Here is a 17036-nt window from a genome sequence, read left to right as displayed (position 1 = left end):
GAGGCTCATCAACAATCCGTGGCTCCTGCTTTAAAGGGAGTCGCTCAAGAACGATCCATGGACGCTCCTCGAGGAACTCTACTAGTCCAGGTACATCGGGGTGGTAGAAACATTTTAGAAGGGAATAAGACTCATTGAACAATATATGGACTGGGTTTGTAGTATATCTTTATTGTACAGGTTGCCCAGGTGGTGGGGGGGGGGGGATCTCCCAACAGAACTGTCTAGTAGTAAGGACCAGTATTCTGCCAATTGTTCTAACCAACTGCTTTCCCTCCTATGTCTATTGTTGGTTACCTTTATTAATTGATTTGTGGGACATTTGACCAGAGTGCAGTTGATGCACTTTAATGAAATTTGACACTATTGTGGTACTACTTAGAACTGTATATATTTGCCATTGTAGATTACCTGAGCACAAAGTGAGTTATTGTGATTGTGTATATAACCTTGAACCTTTATTATATAAAGACTGTGTTTTCACTAATAGTGTGCAGAGATTCCTTTGTGTGTGCTTGGGGACTACACTGTACTTCAGAACCAGCCCACATCACCTCCTGAGAGCTAAGCCTTGATTGCTCGACTACGCTACCAATAATAGAGAATCTTGGCGGGTGGTCCTCTGTGCCTCTCCTCTGCCATATAGAGAGCAGGAGTACAGACACCCCCTCCAGTCTTTACACTTGCTAACCTTCACAATTCTATGTAAGTGTGGCACTTCATAATGCTACCTAGATGCGACGCAGGCTAATGTTCACAATTCGATCTAATTGTGGTACTTGTTATCATTCACATTTATGTCTGGGTCCTGCACAGGCTAGTGTTCATAATTCGATCTAAATGTGGTACTTGCTACGAGGCTTTCTGGGGCCTGGGTCCCAAATACCTTCAGCTATCCCTCTGCAAATGCCTCCCCTCTCGAGCTCTTCGCTCCTCTACCGCTAACTCCCTCCGGGTCAATCGTTTTTCAAAGAAACAAGCTGGGGGTAGATCTCTATCTTTGGCTGGGGCCTCCCTCGGGAACAGCCTCCCTGTTACACTCAAACTTGAGGAGAACCATCTCCGGTTCCGGAAGCACCTCAAAACCTTCCTCTTTGCTTCTGCCTTCGCTCCCCTTCTCCCCTGAGGATGTGCTCTCTTGGCACTGTGCACCTGGCCACCCTCTGTCTCCTGGGCCCAGGTACCTGTTCACCCTCCCACCTTCCTGCACTGCCTCCTGGCCACCCCTTGCACTGGGGACTTTATCTGTACCCATACAGCCCCCCCATTTTTCTTCTTTTTCTGCACTTATTCAGACTTAACCCTTCTGCTGCCTTAACCACAGCACTTGCCACTTGCTGGCTGCATTACCACTGTTTATTGCCTCCAATTTCTATTTATTTATTTATTTCTCTGCGCTCCTCTACTCCCCACTTTCCACTCTCCCCTTCCATGCACTTTTTCCCTTTCCCATGCACTTGCGCGTTCTCAATGTCACTGGGCCTAGTAAGATCGTTTTTATGTTGTGCTGTGTTCTCCCGTTCCCCTCCCTTGCCTAGTCGCGCTCTGAAACCCTTGTGTACGAGCGCGATACAAATAAAATATCATATCATTCACAATTCTATCTAAGTTTGGCACTTACTAACATTCACAATCCTATCTAGATGCTACGCAGGCTACTATTCCAAATTCTATCTAAATGTGGCAATTGCTAACATTCGCAATTCTATCCAAGTTTGGCACTTGCTAACATTCAAATTCTATCTAGGTGTGATACTTGCTAACATTCACAATCCTATCTAGATGCTAAGCAGGCTAATGTTCGCAATTCTATCTAGTTGTTAAGCAGGTTAGTGTTAATATCCTGGTCTGCTATGGTCTGAAAGCAGGTAGAGTGGCAGGGCTTCTGGAGTAGTGATTTCTCTACACCCCACCCGGGGCCACACCTACCTTGATGGTTGCTGCTGGTTGACGGCTGGCCTCCCCTGCTGACACCTGCAGACACAAACTGGAGCCACCTCTGTGGGAGCAGCTCTTTGCCTTGGGGCCCTTAGCCGCAGGGGCGGCACGGGCAGAGGGCTGCCCTGGGAAGGTCAGTTATAAACAGGCCGATGTAGCAATCAGGGGAGGCGGGAGGAGCATGGCGGGACTGGAAAAAGGCCAGACACAAACAAAGCACTACACCCCAGGGACTGCACACTCTATATGCAGGCCAGCACAGAAAAACAGGGCCAGAAGCCACAAAAACACTAGACAAACCCACCAGATTAGCAGACAGTGCTCACCAAAAACGATTGTAAAAATACTCACAACACTCCAATATAGTACATGAAACAGGCCAAAAAAGGATTACAGTCAATGTGCAACTGCCCACTCAGCATCAACCATCCCCTAAAGCTGCTTCCAATGTGGTTTCCCTAACAGATCCTTCCAGATTGCAGTCCCCAAAGCAAGTGGACTTTTGGTTCAAAGCTCTACCAAAAGGTTTTGCTACTTTCAAATAAACTGGCTACTGTGAAAGAGATTTGGCCGCTTTTCGATTAGACCAGCCCTAAAAGTCTATGAAGGGAAATGTATCCCTAAAATTATATACAGGTTTGAATTCTAGTTTGCTGAGTTTTCTCGATTGCTGGATCGAATAGAAGTCAAATTGTGGAGGAGAATACTGGGAATTCCTAACTGTATCCCTATCTCAGCTATTAGATTTGAGCTTGGTTAATGTCTTTGAGGGGCCGAGTTAAATGGAATTGCCTGTAACTGTATTTGAAATTGTGGGGCCTTATGGAATCTTCGATCTAGGAGTCTTTAGGTAAGGCCATGCCTGTGAAGCAGAGTGGGTACAGAGTTTACTTTGTCGTATTTTCAAAGATATTGTAACCAAATGCTGCAAGAGCTGAATGTATACGTCGATTATCTGATTGTGAATTCTGCAGAGAGTAAAACTCGTCTGTACGATCTGGACTGGGTCGAGACATTTGAAAAATTCCATAGTTATTCCTCCATAGCCCACCTTGGTCATGAATATAAAAGACAGGGTCAGTACCGCCTTAACTCAACCAATTCCCCAGTGTTTGTCGTAGAGCGATATTCTACGCTTTAGATGGAATCTCCTTCGCACTCGTGAGATCATTGAAAGACGAGGGAAAATTGAAATGCCCGAACATTTTTGTAGATTCTGTAAAGCCCCTGAGATTATAGAAACAACAAAACACTTAATTCTGTCCTGCCCGGCTCTAGATCTCATACGAATGAGTGACCTAGGAAAGTTGCTTCTTTCAGCAAAGTGGATAAACACTGATTCCTTGTGGCAAAGATGTTTAAACCCATCAAATATAACTGATGTGTTAGCAGTGGCAGGTTTTTTTAAAATCTATTGCGTTACGATTTAAAATGGCTCTTTAAATTAGTTTCCTTGTTAGGCTACAACTAGATAAAAAAAAATATCCTTTTGTATTTTTAATCATGGTTATTTTATTAGTAACGCTCTTGTATTCTTTCTGGTTTTTATTACTTTTGATAAATGTATGAATTGAGTAATAGTTTCTTTCTTTTTTATGAAGGTTGATGAAGTTGTAAAGGTTTTCTTTAAACTGTGTACAGTAAAAATGAATTTCTTTTTTAAAAAAAAGTCTTCCCATGGTTCACATGACCAAAGTTCACAAAAAGGTGAGAAGTCTTCCGAAAACTCTGTGTGGGCCACATAGAACTTCAGTGATCGAGTCACATCCAGCAAGTGGAAAGTCCTTGCAGCCGTCGACGAAGGCGTTGGAAAAAACACGGGCAACACCAAGGGTTCATTGAGATGAAATTCAGAAGGAACCTTGGCCATGAAAGAAGGGTGCGTCCGCAGCACCACCCTTGATTTCACCCACTCTCCTGGCAGAGGTGATGGCCACGAGGAAAGATGTTTTCCAAGAAAAGAACTTCAGAGGCCCTTGACGCATAGGCTCAAAGGACCCCCCCAACCCCCACCCATGAGCCTAGTCGGCACCACGTTGAGTTCCGATGCCGGGGCAGGAGCCTTCACTGACGGGAACAGTCCTTTAATGAACTCCTTCACTAGATGGTGTGACCAAAGAGAAGACTGTCCCAGAGACCTGGTGTAGCGGGAGATAGCCGCCAGATGCACTTTGATTGAGGCGTGTGCCAGCCCTGACTTATTCAACGACAACAAGTACGGAAGGACTTTAGGGGGGGGGGGGGTGGGGCGAGATCCTCATATGGTTAATCTTCTGAGACCTGAACCAAGTCGCGAAATGCTTGCATTTGTGCCCGTAGCACTGAAGAGTCAACGACACCCTGGCAAGGACCTCCCTGCAGTCCACCAGCAGCTTGTACCCACCGAACTCTAATGCTGCAGGAGCCAGGCCTTCAGGTTCAGCTGGGTCGTGGTGCAGGATTGCGCCTCCTTCCCTGGGGAGCAGATCCGCAATCACTGGTGTCTTGACTCGAGGTGCCGCTGACATGCTTAGAACATCCGGGTACCAGATCTTCCACGGCCACGCTGGTGTGGCGAGCATCCTCCTGCACCGACAACGTCTGAGTTGACTGACTCATAGTAGAGGCAACAGATGGCACGTGTAAAGGAACAGACCTTCCCACTGAAAGAATGCGTCCCCCAAGCTCTCCCACTGGGGGAACCTGCTGGCGAACCTCTGGCACTTGGTGTTCATCGATGTTGCAAATAGATCGAGGTCGGCCCCACATGAGTAAGAGGCTCTCCACTTGATCATGCCGAAGCTCCCACTCGTGGCAAGAGTGCAGCTCCCTGTTGAGAGTCTCAGGCAGTGTTCTTTACTCCCGCGAGGTGAAAAGGAATAGGAAACATTCTCTTGGCGACAACCCAGTGCCACAGTTCCTGCGTCTCTCTGGAGAGCGCTGGGGACCTGGTCCCCCCCCTGCTTCCTGATGTAAAATATCATCACTTTGCCATTGAGGGATGGAAGAAACGACTTGACGGCCCAATCACAGCCTGTAGTTCCAGTAGGTTGATGCGTAGCGTCTTCTCCTCCTGCACCCACAGGCCTGGTGTGGAGATGTCTGCTGGGTGGTCCCCACCCTTCCAGGGAAGCGTCCGTCATGACCGTCTCCTGGTGTGGAGGGCTCTGGAAGTCTCTGACCCCGGTGATGTTGCAGCGCACTCCCCACCACCTGAAAATTGGATATTAAGAGGAACTCTATAGAAGACCAGTACACCATCGGAGAAGGGACTTTCTCCCGATTTTAATTTGATTGATTAGTGGTAGGGTCAGTTAGGGTTAGTTTTGGAAGCAGCCTTTTCATTTGGACATTTCCCTACGACTGACTAGCTACTTAGTTATTCATACAGGTAGGGGGTACCCCATAGTTCTAGGGAAAGATGGGCCTTATTCCTATTATTTAAGAAATCCGTATTCGACATGTCATCAGTGTCTCCGTCCTTCTGTCCCGCCACAGAACTCGTGGCTCTGGCCGCTGCAATAGCTGTCCATGAGTGACAGGTGCACAAGTAGGTTTCCCTGTCTGGAAGAATTCAGGTAGCAGTGTTGGTGGTCTCCGGATAGTGACTCAAACCCATGACTCAGTCCTGACCCCCCAGTGAAGGGTTCCATGTGTTAATATCCCTGCAAAAATATTGCGATACAAAAATATCTACATATTTTTGGGGCAATATTGAGCCATGGACCCTGCGGGGGACACCTCTGCATTTTTAAATGTGCAGGGGATACCTCCGCAAGCCCCGCTCCCACAAATTATCCCCCCCAAAAATATTGCCTATAGCGAGACAAACTACCATATATACGGTGATATTTTTGGTGGGGATAATATGTAGGGATACCCAGTGAAGGCAGTGGAGACATCTGGACAGATGACCCAAGAAGTGAAGAATACAGCGGCAGCTGGAGCCTTCTGCAGTGTGCAGCAAGGAAATGGTATCACAAGGAAGACCTTCTCTGGAGGAGACCCAGGACGTCCCACAACAGTTGAGATGATAGCTACTACACAATTGAATGTCCAGGCTAGTACAAGGAGAGACCCCATACCATTTAGGAACTTTGGCCATGGGGATATTACCAGGGGTGCATCCACTACAAGCAAGGAAGTGTCCAGTAATTAGAACCAGTCAAACCATAAAGCAAGGCTGAAACAAAAAGTAGCGGAGCAGCCCAGCAAGGGGTCGACCTGCTCAGGCACACAGTCATGTTAAGGACAAGGAACCAGGGGCACAGCAAGTATAGCCACAATTGGAGCATGGTCCCAGGTGTCGCCGGGTGAGTTTAGGAATGGATCTCAGGAATGTACAGGGTCTCCCACTGATGCACACATTCTCAAGTCAGCCCACCAATCACACTCCAGGCAGCACACAAGTTTTGAAGAAGGCTAACAGAAATAAACACCTCCCACACAAAAACTTCAGCACAGGGTGTATATTGGGTTGCGTGACAGATGGCCTCAAGAGCAACTCAACTCTCAGTGCTTTCAAATGTTTTAACCATCCTCTACCTTAGTCAAGACTTCCCTACTCCCCAAGTGGTTACTAGAGATCTGTAACCTCTACTCTTTAAAATCTTTCTGGCTAGCAGTGAGGGTCAAAAGGCAACTGCCTTTTTTCGATCTTACTCCCTCCTGGGCCTTCGAGGTGGAACATAGTCTGGTGTCCCATAAGAATTACAGTGGTCTTCAAAACAGGAATTGGTGACTTCCAACCGCGCAGGTCTCACTCGGCCTTGCCCCTTTTATGCTCTTGTATTTATCAGCCTGATGTCCTTTACTTCCTTTGCCTTTCTTCCACTCTCCCTTCTTCCCATCCCAGTCTCTATTTTCTTTCTCTCTCCAATGTTTTTCTGTCTTGCGTCTACTCCTACCTTCAATTCTATTGTGCACTACTCTGCACCCCATTTCCTCTCGCACTCCACCAGTCGCATTTCTCACTCTCTCCCACTCACGCGGCTACTCTCATTTAGTCGCACCCGCCTTACATGCACTTGCATCCCAAGTACCACTTTTTGTTACCAACCAATACCTCACCTTCAACGCTGTCTGCTAATTTCCTCCATTCTCCTCTCCACCACCATTCCAGCCCATGGTTTTTTGGTCCCCCTCCTCGCTGCTTGACATCACCCAAACAACCTGCACTCTTCTGCTTGCCCTTTTATCCTCCTCCCCTTCCATTGGCTCTTATGCACATCTGGTTTCCCAAGCTAGGCGCTCCCTTGCTGTCCCTCGGGGCGTATGTTACACAGATGGGAAGCCATAAAGTGCCCTTAATGCCGGCCCCCTTTTCAGACACTAGTCCTCTGGTGTTCAGCAATGACAGCCTGGTACATAAATCATAAATTTCAAGTTTGTGGTCTGATGTAATTAAGCATCATTATTGTTCGTCTGCAGCGAGCAGTGCTCTGCTGTCTGTGTTTGCCCCCCACATTTCTTACAGTTGAGTTATGTTCCTTCCTTTGTCACAAGGATCTGTGTGTTTAGTAGAAATAGAAGAGAGAAAATGCTGTCCAGCATATTGTACAGCAGGCATTGGTTAAGTAAGTGGTACTTCCCACTGCAACTGGTACATGAGGGCGGAACAGAGACGGGTCCTCCCAACTCCTGCATCCGGTCCCTGGACACGACTGGCACTGGCAAACACCCTCGTAGACTTCCAGCCCAAGGTTCAGAGGGGTCCTCATTCCCCAGGTCAGGTCCGTGACCCAGTCACATATGGTCTGAGACTTCAAACCAGTTTGCGCTCTAAACCTAAACATTGTGCCTCAGGATAAGCCTATATGAGCAAAATTGCCATTTTGCCAGTGCGCTGTAGGGTTCTAGGCCATTTGGTCGAAAATAAATGGTCGACAGGACAAATGGTCGACACGTCAAATGGTCGATTATTTTTTGTTTTTGTTTTTTCACTTTTTTTTTTTTTTTTTGAGGGGTGGAGGGCCCAAACCCCCCCTTTTTTGTTGCTAAAACCCCTTTTTTCCCTAAACAAAACCTAAAAAATATATATATAAATAAAAATAAATTCGACCATTTGACCTGTCGACCAAATTGTGTCGACCATTTGTCTGTCGACCATTTGACTAGACACCGTGCTGTAGTCCACACAAAAGAAGGCCCCAAAACAAAATGGCAGATGCTAGGACTTGAACAAAAATGAATTCGACCCCCAATGGCTACCATATAGGTGCGTTTGTCTAATAATTAGTTAAACGTGGCAACAAACCTGGTGAATCCAAAACAAAGGTAAATATTCCCCAACCCTTTTAGTGTGAAGGAATCGACCTTGGTTCAAAGTGAGGAGCTTAAAAGGCATCCCTGCCATTGTAGCAGTACAGGTGGCTAAAGTCTGGGGATGCCTGTGATCTCATGCAGAAAGGATGTGACCTAGCAGTTCAGGCTGGACTGCCCCTTTTGGAGTGGGACCAACCAAGCCTGATTTGCCTATGATCTTTCCCCTTTTGTAATGGCTTGGCAGGCAAAGATCGATGGTCTGGAGGGTTGAGCAATGCCAAAGGAAGTGATTAATTCTAAACCTTCCAGACATCACTGTTTGTGTTTTGGAACAGGTGACTAAAGGCAGCGCATCGGAACAAGATTTGCAGTGACACGTGCAGTAGAGTACGTCTAGTCTCAAAATGAAATTCAGAAAGCCATGGAACCAAGCAAAAAAGTGTACAGCAATCTACAAAGTTGGGCAAAAGAATGCATAGCAACAGAGACATGGTGACCATACACTCTTAAAGGACGTTGGCCATATTACTCCAGTATTTTGTGCCATTGTTTGGTGTTTCATCACTGTCTGCACTATGTTGAGAATGTGTTGTCTGAGTCTAAAAGTAAATCACTTAAGGGATGAAATCTGGTTAAAACATTTCCACTCTTCTTATTTCTATTAAGGGAAAGGAGCCGGGACAGGCACAAAGCCCACAGTAAAGATGGCAACCGATCAGAGAAATCTGTCACTATCCAGACTCCACCTGCTGAGCCACTGCTCGGGGATGAGTCTGTCCGAGGAGATGAGGCCCAGGTAAGATGCTCTTGATTGCACTTGTTCCAAGTGACTTGTTGATGGAGGGGAGATGGTGTAAACTCTGGGGTGTAAACTTGCAAGAGAAACGAGAAAGTGATGGACGGAAAGCTTTCAATTCGTCATAACAGGACATTTCATTGGGCAGTTTTCCATTGTTTCTCCGCTCCTCAATATTTGTGAATGCTGAGTAGCTCTACCCAGGTGTGTGATCACTGAAGTCTTTTAATAACCAACATTTATTTGTTGAATATTAAAAAAAATGTAATGACATGTCTCTGGCTTGCTGTTTTTTCAACTTTCCTTCAGAAAAGTACATTAGTGATCCGACAGTGCAGATTCCTTTTAAGTGGCTTCACAAACAGGGAGCTGGCTGGGGTGTGGATGGGCCAGTGGTGGTGTGTCCTTTGTACTTATCTATGAAACTAAGTATTCTACCAAGACCGGGAATAAACTTACTTTCCTACTTAATGTCGGGAGTCGGACATGTGAGGCAGCCAACGTTTTGAGTTCATAAAATGGCACCTTATGAAAAACCTTTACAAAGGCATTTGACAAACGCCTCACTATCCATACCCCGACGAGGAATTCCCTGCCTAGCAAAACTAAAGTAAACATTCCAACATAAGTAATCTGTCCCTCACCCTTAATAATACAACCCACTTAACAAGGTAACGTATGGCAATTCAAATATAACAAAAAGTTATGTTCCTTATAAACCTGATGACTATTTCTCTTTGTAATCTGGGTGAGATCCTCTTCCCCAGATTCAAACACTCTTCATCAACCGTTCAAAATAGGAAAATGCTGTCTCCTAACAAAGTTCTTATGATAAAGTGATAAAGTTCTTCTTGTTCCAGAAAGTCTCTTACTCTGACTTAATCAACAGTTCAAAAGATTTGACAAGTAGTTATCTGTCTGTTATTTGTCACCAGAATTAAGAATTTAGCCTGCCTCTGGCAGGAGAACCTGGGTAGCGAAGCTCTGGTTGGGGCTAAGGTCCAGGCAGTCCATTAATCTGTGCGAATGCTCCGTCAGGTATTACCTTTTATCCCTGAGGAGGATCACGCTGCAGTGGTCTGTGGTCGATCAAACACCCATTTGGACTATTGTAATAGTCTTCTGGCGAGAATTCCTGCCAAACAGATGTACAGGCTCCAGAAAGCACACAATGCAGCGGTTTGATTGGTTGGCTGACTGACCCGATAGGCTCATGTCTCCCCTCTCCGCAGGTCACTACACTGGTTGTCATTGGAGAATCATATTAAATTCAAGGTGGCATGCCTGATTTTTAAGTGTATAAACTGGTTAGCTCCTGAATACTTATGTTCCAAAATCTGCCGCTACTTTCCCAGTAGATCGCTCCGTTCAAGTGATCAGCTACTTCTGAGTGTCCCCACGCGACATGCATCTCGAGAGCAGACAGACAGATTTGCTGCCGTTGGCCCCAAACTTTGCAACAATTTACCTTTGTAGATTAGGGGTTGTCGGACACTTTCCCAGTTTCGAAAGGTGCTCAAACCCTTCCTGTTTAAAGAGTCGCAGGATGGTTAATCTGGTATTTTGCTTCCCTTCACTACAACTGTGCTATCACCTTTCCTGAGATCTGTTAGGCAGAATCCAGTGCAGTTCCCTTAGGGAGCACTACACCAGATTAGGACTACAGGTGAGAGCAATAAATCCCCTTTGGTATCAGTCTGTACCACAAAGATTTAGTTGGTAGCTGTTGCTGAGCACTCAGACTTATCTCAAGAGGGAGATGAGCAGTATTCAGGGTTTACACATTAGGCCCAGGAGACTATGGAACAAGGAAACACTGACCAAAGCTTTGTAATTAAAAAGTAGATAAATATTTATTGTATACACTTCTAGTCAAACACATGTATCACAAGTATCAAGCAAGTTAAATTACGTCAAGGAAAAATCTACACACTCCCTATATAAATTGTAGACCGTGAACCAGAGTGAAAACTGAGCAAAACGGCACAGTGAAAACTACACACAAGGGATCCTCTAACAATTCCTCACAAGGGAGGGAAAGCACAAGTTATTCAGAAATAGGTTCTTATACACCCTAGCAACACTTCCAATCAGTTGTGAACCAGTTCAGCAAGACAGTGCATCAATGTAAGTAATACTTAGAATGAAAACTGAGCAAAATAATATTCCACAATGATTGTGCAGTGGGAAGAAAGAGTAGTTATAAGAAAGGTGTGCACCACACAGTTCGAATGGAGAATCAATCTCGAGAAGGCAGATCTAACAAATGTGACCAGAGTCGGTAGGCCTGTGCCAGAGTTAGTGGTACAGGGTAAGGGCCCAGGAGCAAAATGTTCTCGGAGCTGCAGTCAAGTCTTTGGTTAACGATATTTGAAAGGGTGGTTGCAAAAGTTCGAAAAGACAATGTTAAGAGAGAGGGGGGCGGCCAACCCAACAGGTAGGTGAAGGATTTAAAACACCTTTAGCACTACCGCGAAGAAAGGGCAGCCTGGCAGAACAATGTACCTTAAATGAAGAAGTGGCTCCTGCGGTGGCGGTTGTTCCTGGTAGTTCCTGCAGTTCGGGTGATCCAGCAGAGGAAGAGATGCTCTCGTGGAGGAAGGTTCGAGTGACTGCACTACCCAGGGATGAAACCAGCCGTGGTGCTGCCCGACGAATAAAGGTACGCTCCTGTAAATCGCAGTCCGGGGTGGACTGGTGCCTGGCTATCCGGCCTCCTAGTACAGGGTACGGGAGATTCGACCAATGCAGGTCCGGGAAGGCGATTGGCAAACTGGTTTGGGAACCAGCTCAAGGGAAGAAGGCTCTTGCAGATGAAGATCTTCTCTCGTCGTGTGGAGAAAAGTGGTGAGACGCTGCAGCAGGGCTTCACCAGTGTTTCAGTCATTGCAGATATCTTTGGCTTCTCTCCTCTTCAGCTTCTTAGTTGCAGTGGCGACGTCTTGCTCTTCCATTCCTCAAAACCCTGCTTTTATGCAAAAAGAGCCCCATTCATACAGCCTAGCTGTCACTCACGCATTGAAGGGGTCATCTTGGTGGGAGACCCTCCAGCCTATCAGGATAGAGTGTGACACGGGTTGTGGAAGCAACCCTGTCCTGGGGTCCTACTCCCCCTCCCACAGAATGGACCCACCCCAGACTCTGTGGTGCCGGAAGGAGGACTTCTGGGCAGAAGCCCGCCAAACGGACCAACAAAGGATCCCTGACCTGGGTTAGGATTGTAGAGAAAGACACAAGAAAGAAGTTATATTAAAGTTCTGGCAAATAAAACCTGCCAGAGCAAAGTTAAGATTAAAATGCACCGGCGGTAGGTATGTTAGAGGCTGTCGGAAAAAGTGGTAGCCTCGAACAATGGAAAAATCCTTTAGAGAAATATTTGCGGTCGAATATTTATGGTAGTAACCACTGCCACCAGCCAGAAACTTTAGAGAGAGGGACATTAGGGTACCCCCTCGAAAATGAACATAGGGGAAAAACTATTAACCCCTTCCAGTACCTCCATAGTAAGATGGGTTGTACTGGTTTAGTTCATAGGATTTGACTAGTAAAGTCAATGGGGACTTCACATGCCCTGGGAGACAGTTGTCAGTCCCGGGGTATGGATCATGGGTCGCTACGATGGTTCCTATGGGGGCGAGAAAGATCCCATAGGCATTAAACACAAAAATAGCCTAGAACACACATAGCAAAAAGAGTGGGGAAAAGAGTCTCACTCTTAGCAGGTACAAAGAAACAAACCCTTCAAATCCAGCAAAGCTGCTGGGGGACTCTATAGGTAAGGGAAATTAGCCATAGAATGAGAATTCTCCCTAACAAGATCCAACTGTGCCTTTATACGGTTAAAAACGTCCCGAGCGCACTATAAATACTCATAATGTGTGTTTTGTAAGTCCCCAGAAATCTATACAGTTCTTAGTCAAAGTTGTGCCCATGTGGTTTCTTAGTCTCAAAGTCCAGTATGCACTTAGTCTCCTTTTGTCTCAGTAAAAGTTTCCGGTTGCCTCCCCTACAAGATATTTCGATATTGTTAATGCCAAAAAAGGTAAAGCCCTCCAAATTGCCCTGGTGTTTATTCTTAAAATGTAGTGCCATAGGGTAGGAAGGATCTTGATTCTTGTTCGCTCTCATGTGTTAATAGAGAGCTTAAGTTTCCCTATGGTGTTACCCACATACCATTGTTTACAGGGACATAACACGTACACAACAACAAATTTCACTTCATGTCAGAGTATCGAATGTGGGTAGCTTGTTTTGTTATGGGCATATGGACGGGCCTTTCATTTGGTGCATTTGAAAAAACCCAAGGGGCAAGTATTAAGCCACGAGTCAGTAGCTACAGGCAGTTCAAGACTCACATAGCTGGGAACTAAACAGTGTCTTGTGGATGGAGATTTTCTGTAGGTGATGTTAACTCTCTCTCCTATAATGGAAGTTAATGTCTCATCCAGGTCAAGCACATTCCACTGATGATGCAAGATGCGACAAATATGTCTCGATTGTAGTCCAAAAGTGAGAATGAGGCGGATGGTTTAATTTTCCCGATTCACATCTTGGTTAATCGTGTATGTCTGCAGGGATTCTCTGTTAAGATTACCTGCTTTTGTGTATGCTCGTTTGAGTATTTTCTTTGGTTATTGTTGCTGATGGAAACCTTGAGCTGTAATTCGACATTCCTTATCAAAGGTTTCTATTCTCTAACAATTTCGGCAAATTCTGATGAATTCGCCGAACGGTATGCTCCATTTGAGAGAAGTTGGATGATTGCTGCTGGCGGGTAAAGGCATTTTAGAACTGGTGGGTTTCCGATATAGTTCTGTAATCAGTTCTCCTTCATCAGATTTGACTCGCATCCAAAAAAAGACAGCGTCCCAGCTATGATTTTGAGTAAATTTAAAATTCAGTTAATTGGTGTTCAAAGTTTTTACAAAGTCTTGGCATTCTTTTCTACTTTCTTCCCAGATGATAAAAAGGTCCTCAATATAGCGCAGCCAAAGAATGATTTTATCAGTGACACATTTTTCCCACCAACCCATAGTAAGGTTGGGTAGGAAGGAGTGTGTGTTGTTTTTACACCACTAGTCCAGGCCCTGCAACATTCCTGTGCATTGCTTGCATCAGGAACATCAGAATGACTGCCGGAAAGCATTCTGCTCGCTAAAATCACCCAGAAGTGCACAGGAAAAATCTGAAAAATAGGCCGCCATCCACTTTTGCCTAGGTCAGTGGTAACACAGGAGACCACTACCAAAACCCATCATTTGGCTGCCCAAAAATAAGGCTGATCGCAAAAGAAACACAGAGCTGTGTGAAAATCCGTTTTTCTTGGTTGTCATATTTGCAAAAATCATGGTTCACAAACCACCCAAAAGATCCAACCTCCTTGTGGGGTGTTGAACATCATTCTACTTCAATAATCCACATAAATATAATGTCAGCTGAAGTATATTTTATCAAAACAAAATCCACTTTTAAACATACTTGCTGGAAAGAAATATGTCAAAAATGGGTGCAATACCGTTACTCGCCTCTGTCAGACACTGGCAATCTCTAAATCTGTCAGGTGAAACTTGTGTCTCAAAAGCTAAATATGCCAAAGAAGGGACTACCATCATATGCAATATAGGGTGCCACACATTCATTTTCATGTTTAAAAAGACTGGAACTGAATGTTTGCTTATTTTAAATTTGTAACTAATTTTTCACAAGGAACAATGTCACAATTGACTATAAGGTAACCTGATTCAGCTAAAACTTCAAAGAGGTTTTCCCCCACTGAGAACACGCACCCCTGTTGATTTCCACCAAAAGGAGAGCATATCTCATGGGGTTGCTAATGAGAAGGGGAGGAGACTTCCTCTGCTGCTCTGGGAAAGAGACAATGGGTTCCTTGAAATGAATGGAAATGCTAATTCGGATGTGATGACACCAACTGCCCAGGAAGACAAGCCCATGTGACTCTCTGGCTCAGCCAAGCCTTGGAGGCGGGCCAGACTGAAAATGTGGATTTGAAACTGAAGTAACTGTATGTTTGTGGAAAAGACTTATAGCAAATTGTACTGAACTGGTAAAAATATGGGATTTATAGGTTATTAAAATGAAAAGTTCGCTCACAGTTTAAAACTAATCTGAAATCTGTACGACATTCAGAGACTGAACCACAAAAAAGTTCATATTCTAGCTATTGTGATTATGTTAGGAACATGAAAATGTCCAGGAATATTCCCAGATGGTATCTGTATGCATGTGTAAAAATTGGTACAGAACTGACACTGAGTAACCGCTCAAAAGTGCGAAAAATTGTCATTTATGAACCAAAACTCGTAGGAAAAGGAGGCTTTGACAGAAATGTACCTTAGTCAATCTGTCATGTAATTATGTATTAACAAGTTGTGCATATTGGAAATATGCTTTTTGGGAAAATAGATTTTCTGGGTAAGATCAAAGGGGAGGTATTTTTTTCTGGACCCTAAACACAGTCTCTGACACATCATGACACACTGTTCCTTTCTCAAATCAGGAGAGGGGGTATTCTTTGACCTATCAGATCCATAGAGGGTTGGGCATAGTATAATCCGCCTTCCCACCCTTTTGGAAGATGGATAAATAGGGACTGTTGAGCACCCAGAAAGACACATTCACCCATCACTGATCGACTGGCGAAGCACTCTGAAGGAAGATCCAGACTCAAGAACCAGACTCCAGAACCCTGAAGCAGAGGCCTAACCCAAAAAGCTGAACTCTTTTCAGTAGGCCTTGAAAATCTAGCAACCTGACTTTAACCGCTAAACTTCCATGGGGCCTAAACCATTTAACAGCCTGGCTGAGCTGTTTTGCTGCTTCTGGCCAAGAGCCCTTGCTAGAACCCAAGATCCAGATCAGTCCAGCAGAGCCGTAACCCAGAACCCGTCAGATCCAGTCTAAAAGGCCGTGCAGACCAGAGTGCCTTGCTGAGAGCAGTCCAGGTGTCCTGAATCCTGTCCGGTGGCGAGTGAAGTCCAAGCCAAACCTTTGACCAGGTATTTGACGGTGTCATGATGCCTACCCCCGGAGCATCAGGCCAGGCCCAGCACCCCCGGAAGCAGGCATCATGCCCTCGGGTAAAACCCCAGCGGCCCCTTATAGGGACTCTTTGGACTCAGTCCTGGCGCCATAGGCGCCAGGCTCATAAAGGGAGGTGTTTTGTGCACTTACCTGATGCAGACCATGCTGCATGCTTCAGGCCTCCCTAAGACCTGAAAGGGACTATTTTTTCATAGGGACTATTTTTTCACTAGGGCGTGGCCAGGGAAGGATACATACCTAGTTGGGGAAGGATACATACCTGGGACTTCTTTGGAGGCTATTTAAGCCACGCCCAGACAGCAGCTCATGCTTCGCGTTGTTCTGCTTCCTGCAGCTTAACGCTCACCGTGTCTGCTCCTGCTCCTGGACTACAGCCACGCCCGTCTTGAACCTGGAAGACCTGCAAGGAAGGAAGAGAAGAGAAAGGTGAAAACCCTGGATTATTTCAAGCTTCTTACCTGCATCCGGAATCTTCTCGCCAGCATCCCTGAAGGAAGACTTCAATTTAAAAGCATCGCGTTGCTCACTGCAGCGCCACGCTTCACTCACCTGACCTGTCCTCGAGACATCTCCCGGCTCCATCGCGGCTGTCAGCATCGGACGCCACATCTCTGCACCTAGGGGAGAGAGGAAGAAACAAAAGGTGAGCAGAAGGACACACAGAAGTAAAGCCTGATTAACAGCCATAATACTTAACGGCTTTTCCTCCACATTTCGGGTCGGCGCCGCCCCGTTGGCAGGTACCGTACCCCGGCCCCTATGGGGAAAGGACTAGAGACATTTCAGAGGAATGATAAGGACATCAAGAGGGATCGCCCTCATTACTACTCACCTCGGCAGGTTAACCCCTCGACGCATCGCCTTCATTTTGCACCTGAAATAAAGGACAGATCACAGGTGAGAAAGACAGCATAAAGGGGGCCTCACTTGAACTTTGAACTTTCATACTTACGGCGCATCGCTCAGGAAAGTCAAGTGGATTTTGCCAGCGCCATTC

At 45.7% G+C, this 17036-nt stretch overlaps 1 protein-coding gene across 3 annotated transcripts in view; it reads left to right on the top strand.

The window, feature by feature from the left end:
• VANGL1 (VANGL planar cell polarity protein 1) overlaps positions 1–17036 on the top strand; it is a 609741-nt gene that overhangs the window by 205106 nt on the left and 387599 nt on the right. For all 3 annotated transcript variants that reach the window (XM_069635702.1, XM_069635704.1, XM_069635703.1), the window contains exon 3: positions 8848–8977. In XM_069635702.1, coding sequence (XP_069491803.1) covers positions 8848–8977 — 130 coding nt within the window. The remainder of the gene's footprint in view (positions 1–8847; positions 8978–17036) is intronic.

The sequence above is a fragment of the Ambystoma mexicanum genome, chromosome 7p (assembly GCF_040938575.1).
Source record: "Ambystoma mexicanum isolate Mex_15411 chromosome 7p, UKY_AmexF1_1, whole genome shotgun sequence".
Lineage (NCBI taxonomy): Eukaryota > Metazoa > Chordata > Amphibia > Caudata > Ambystomatidae > Ambystoma > Ambystoma mexicanum.
This window is presented reverse-complemented; position numbering and strand designations above follow the sequence as displayed.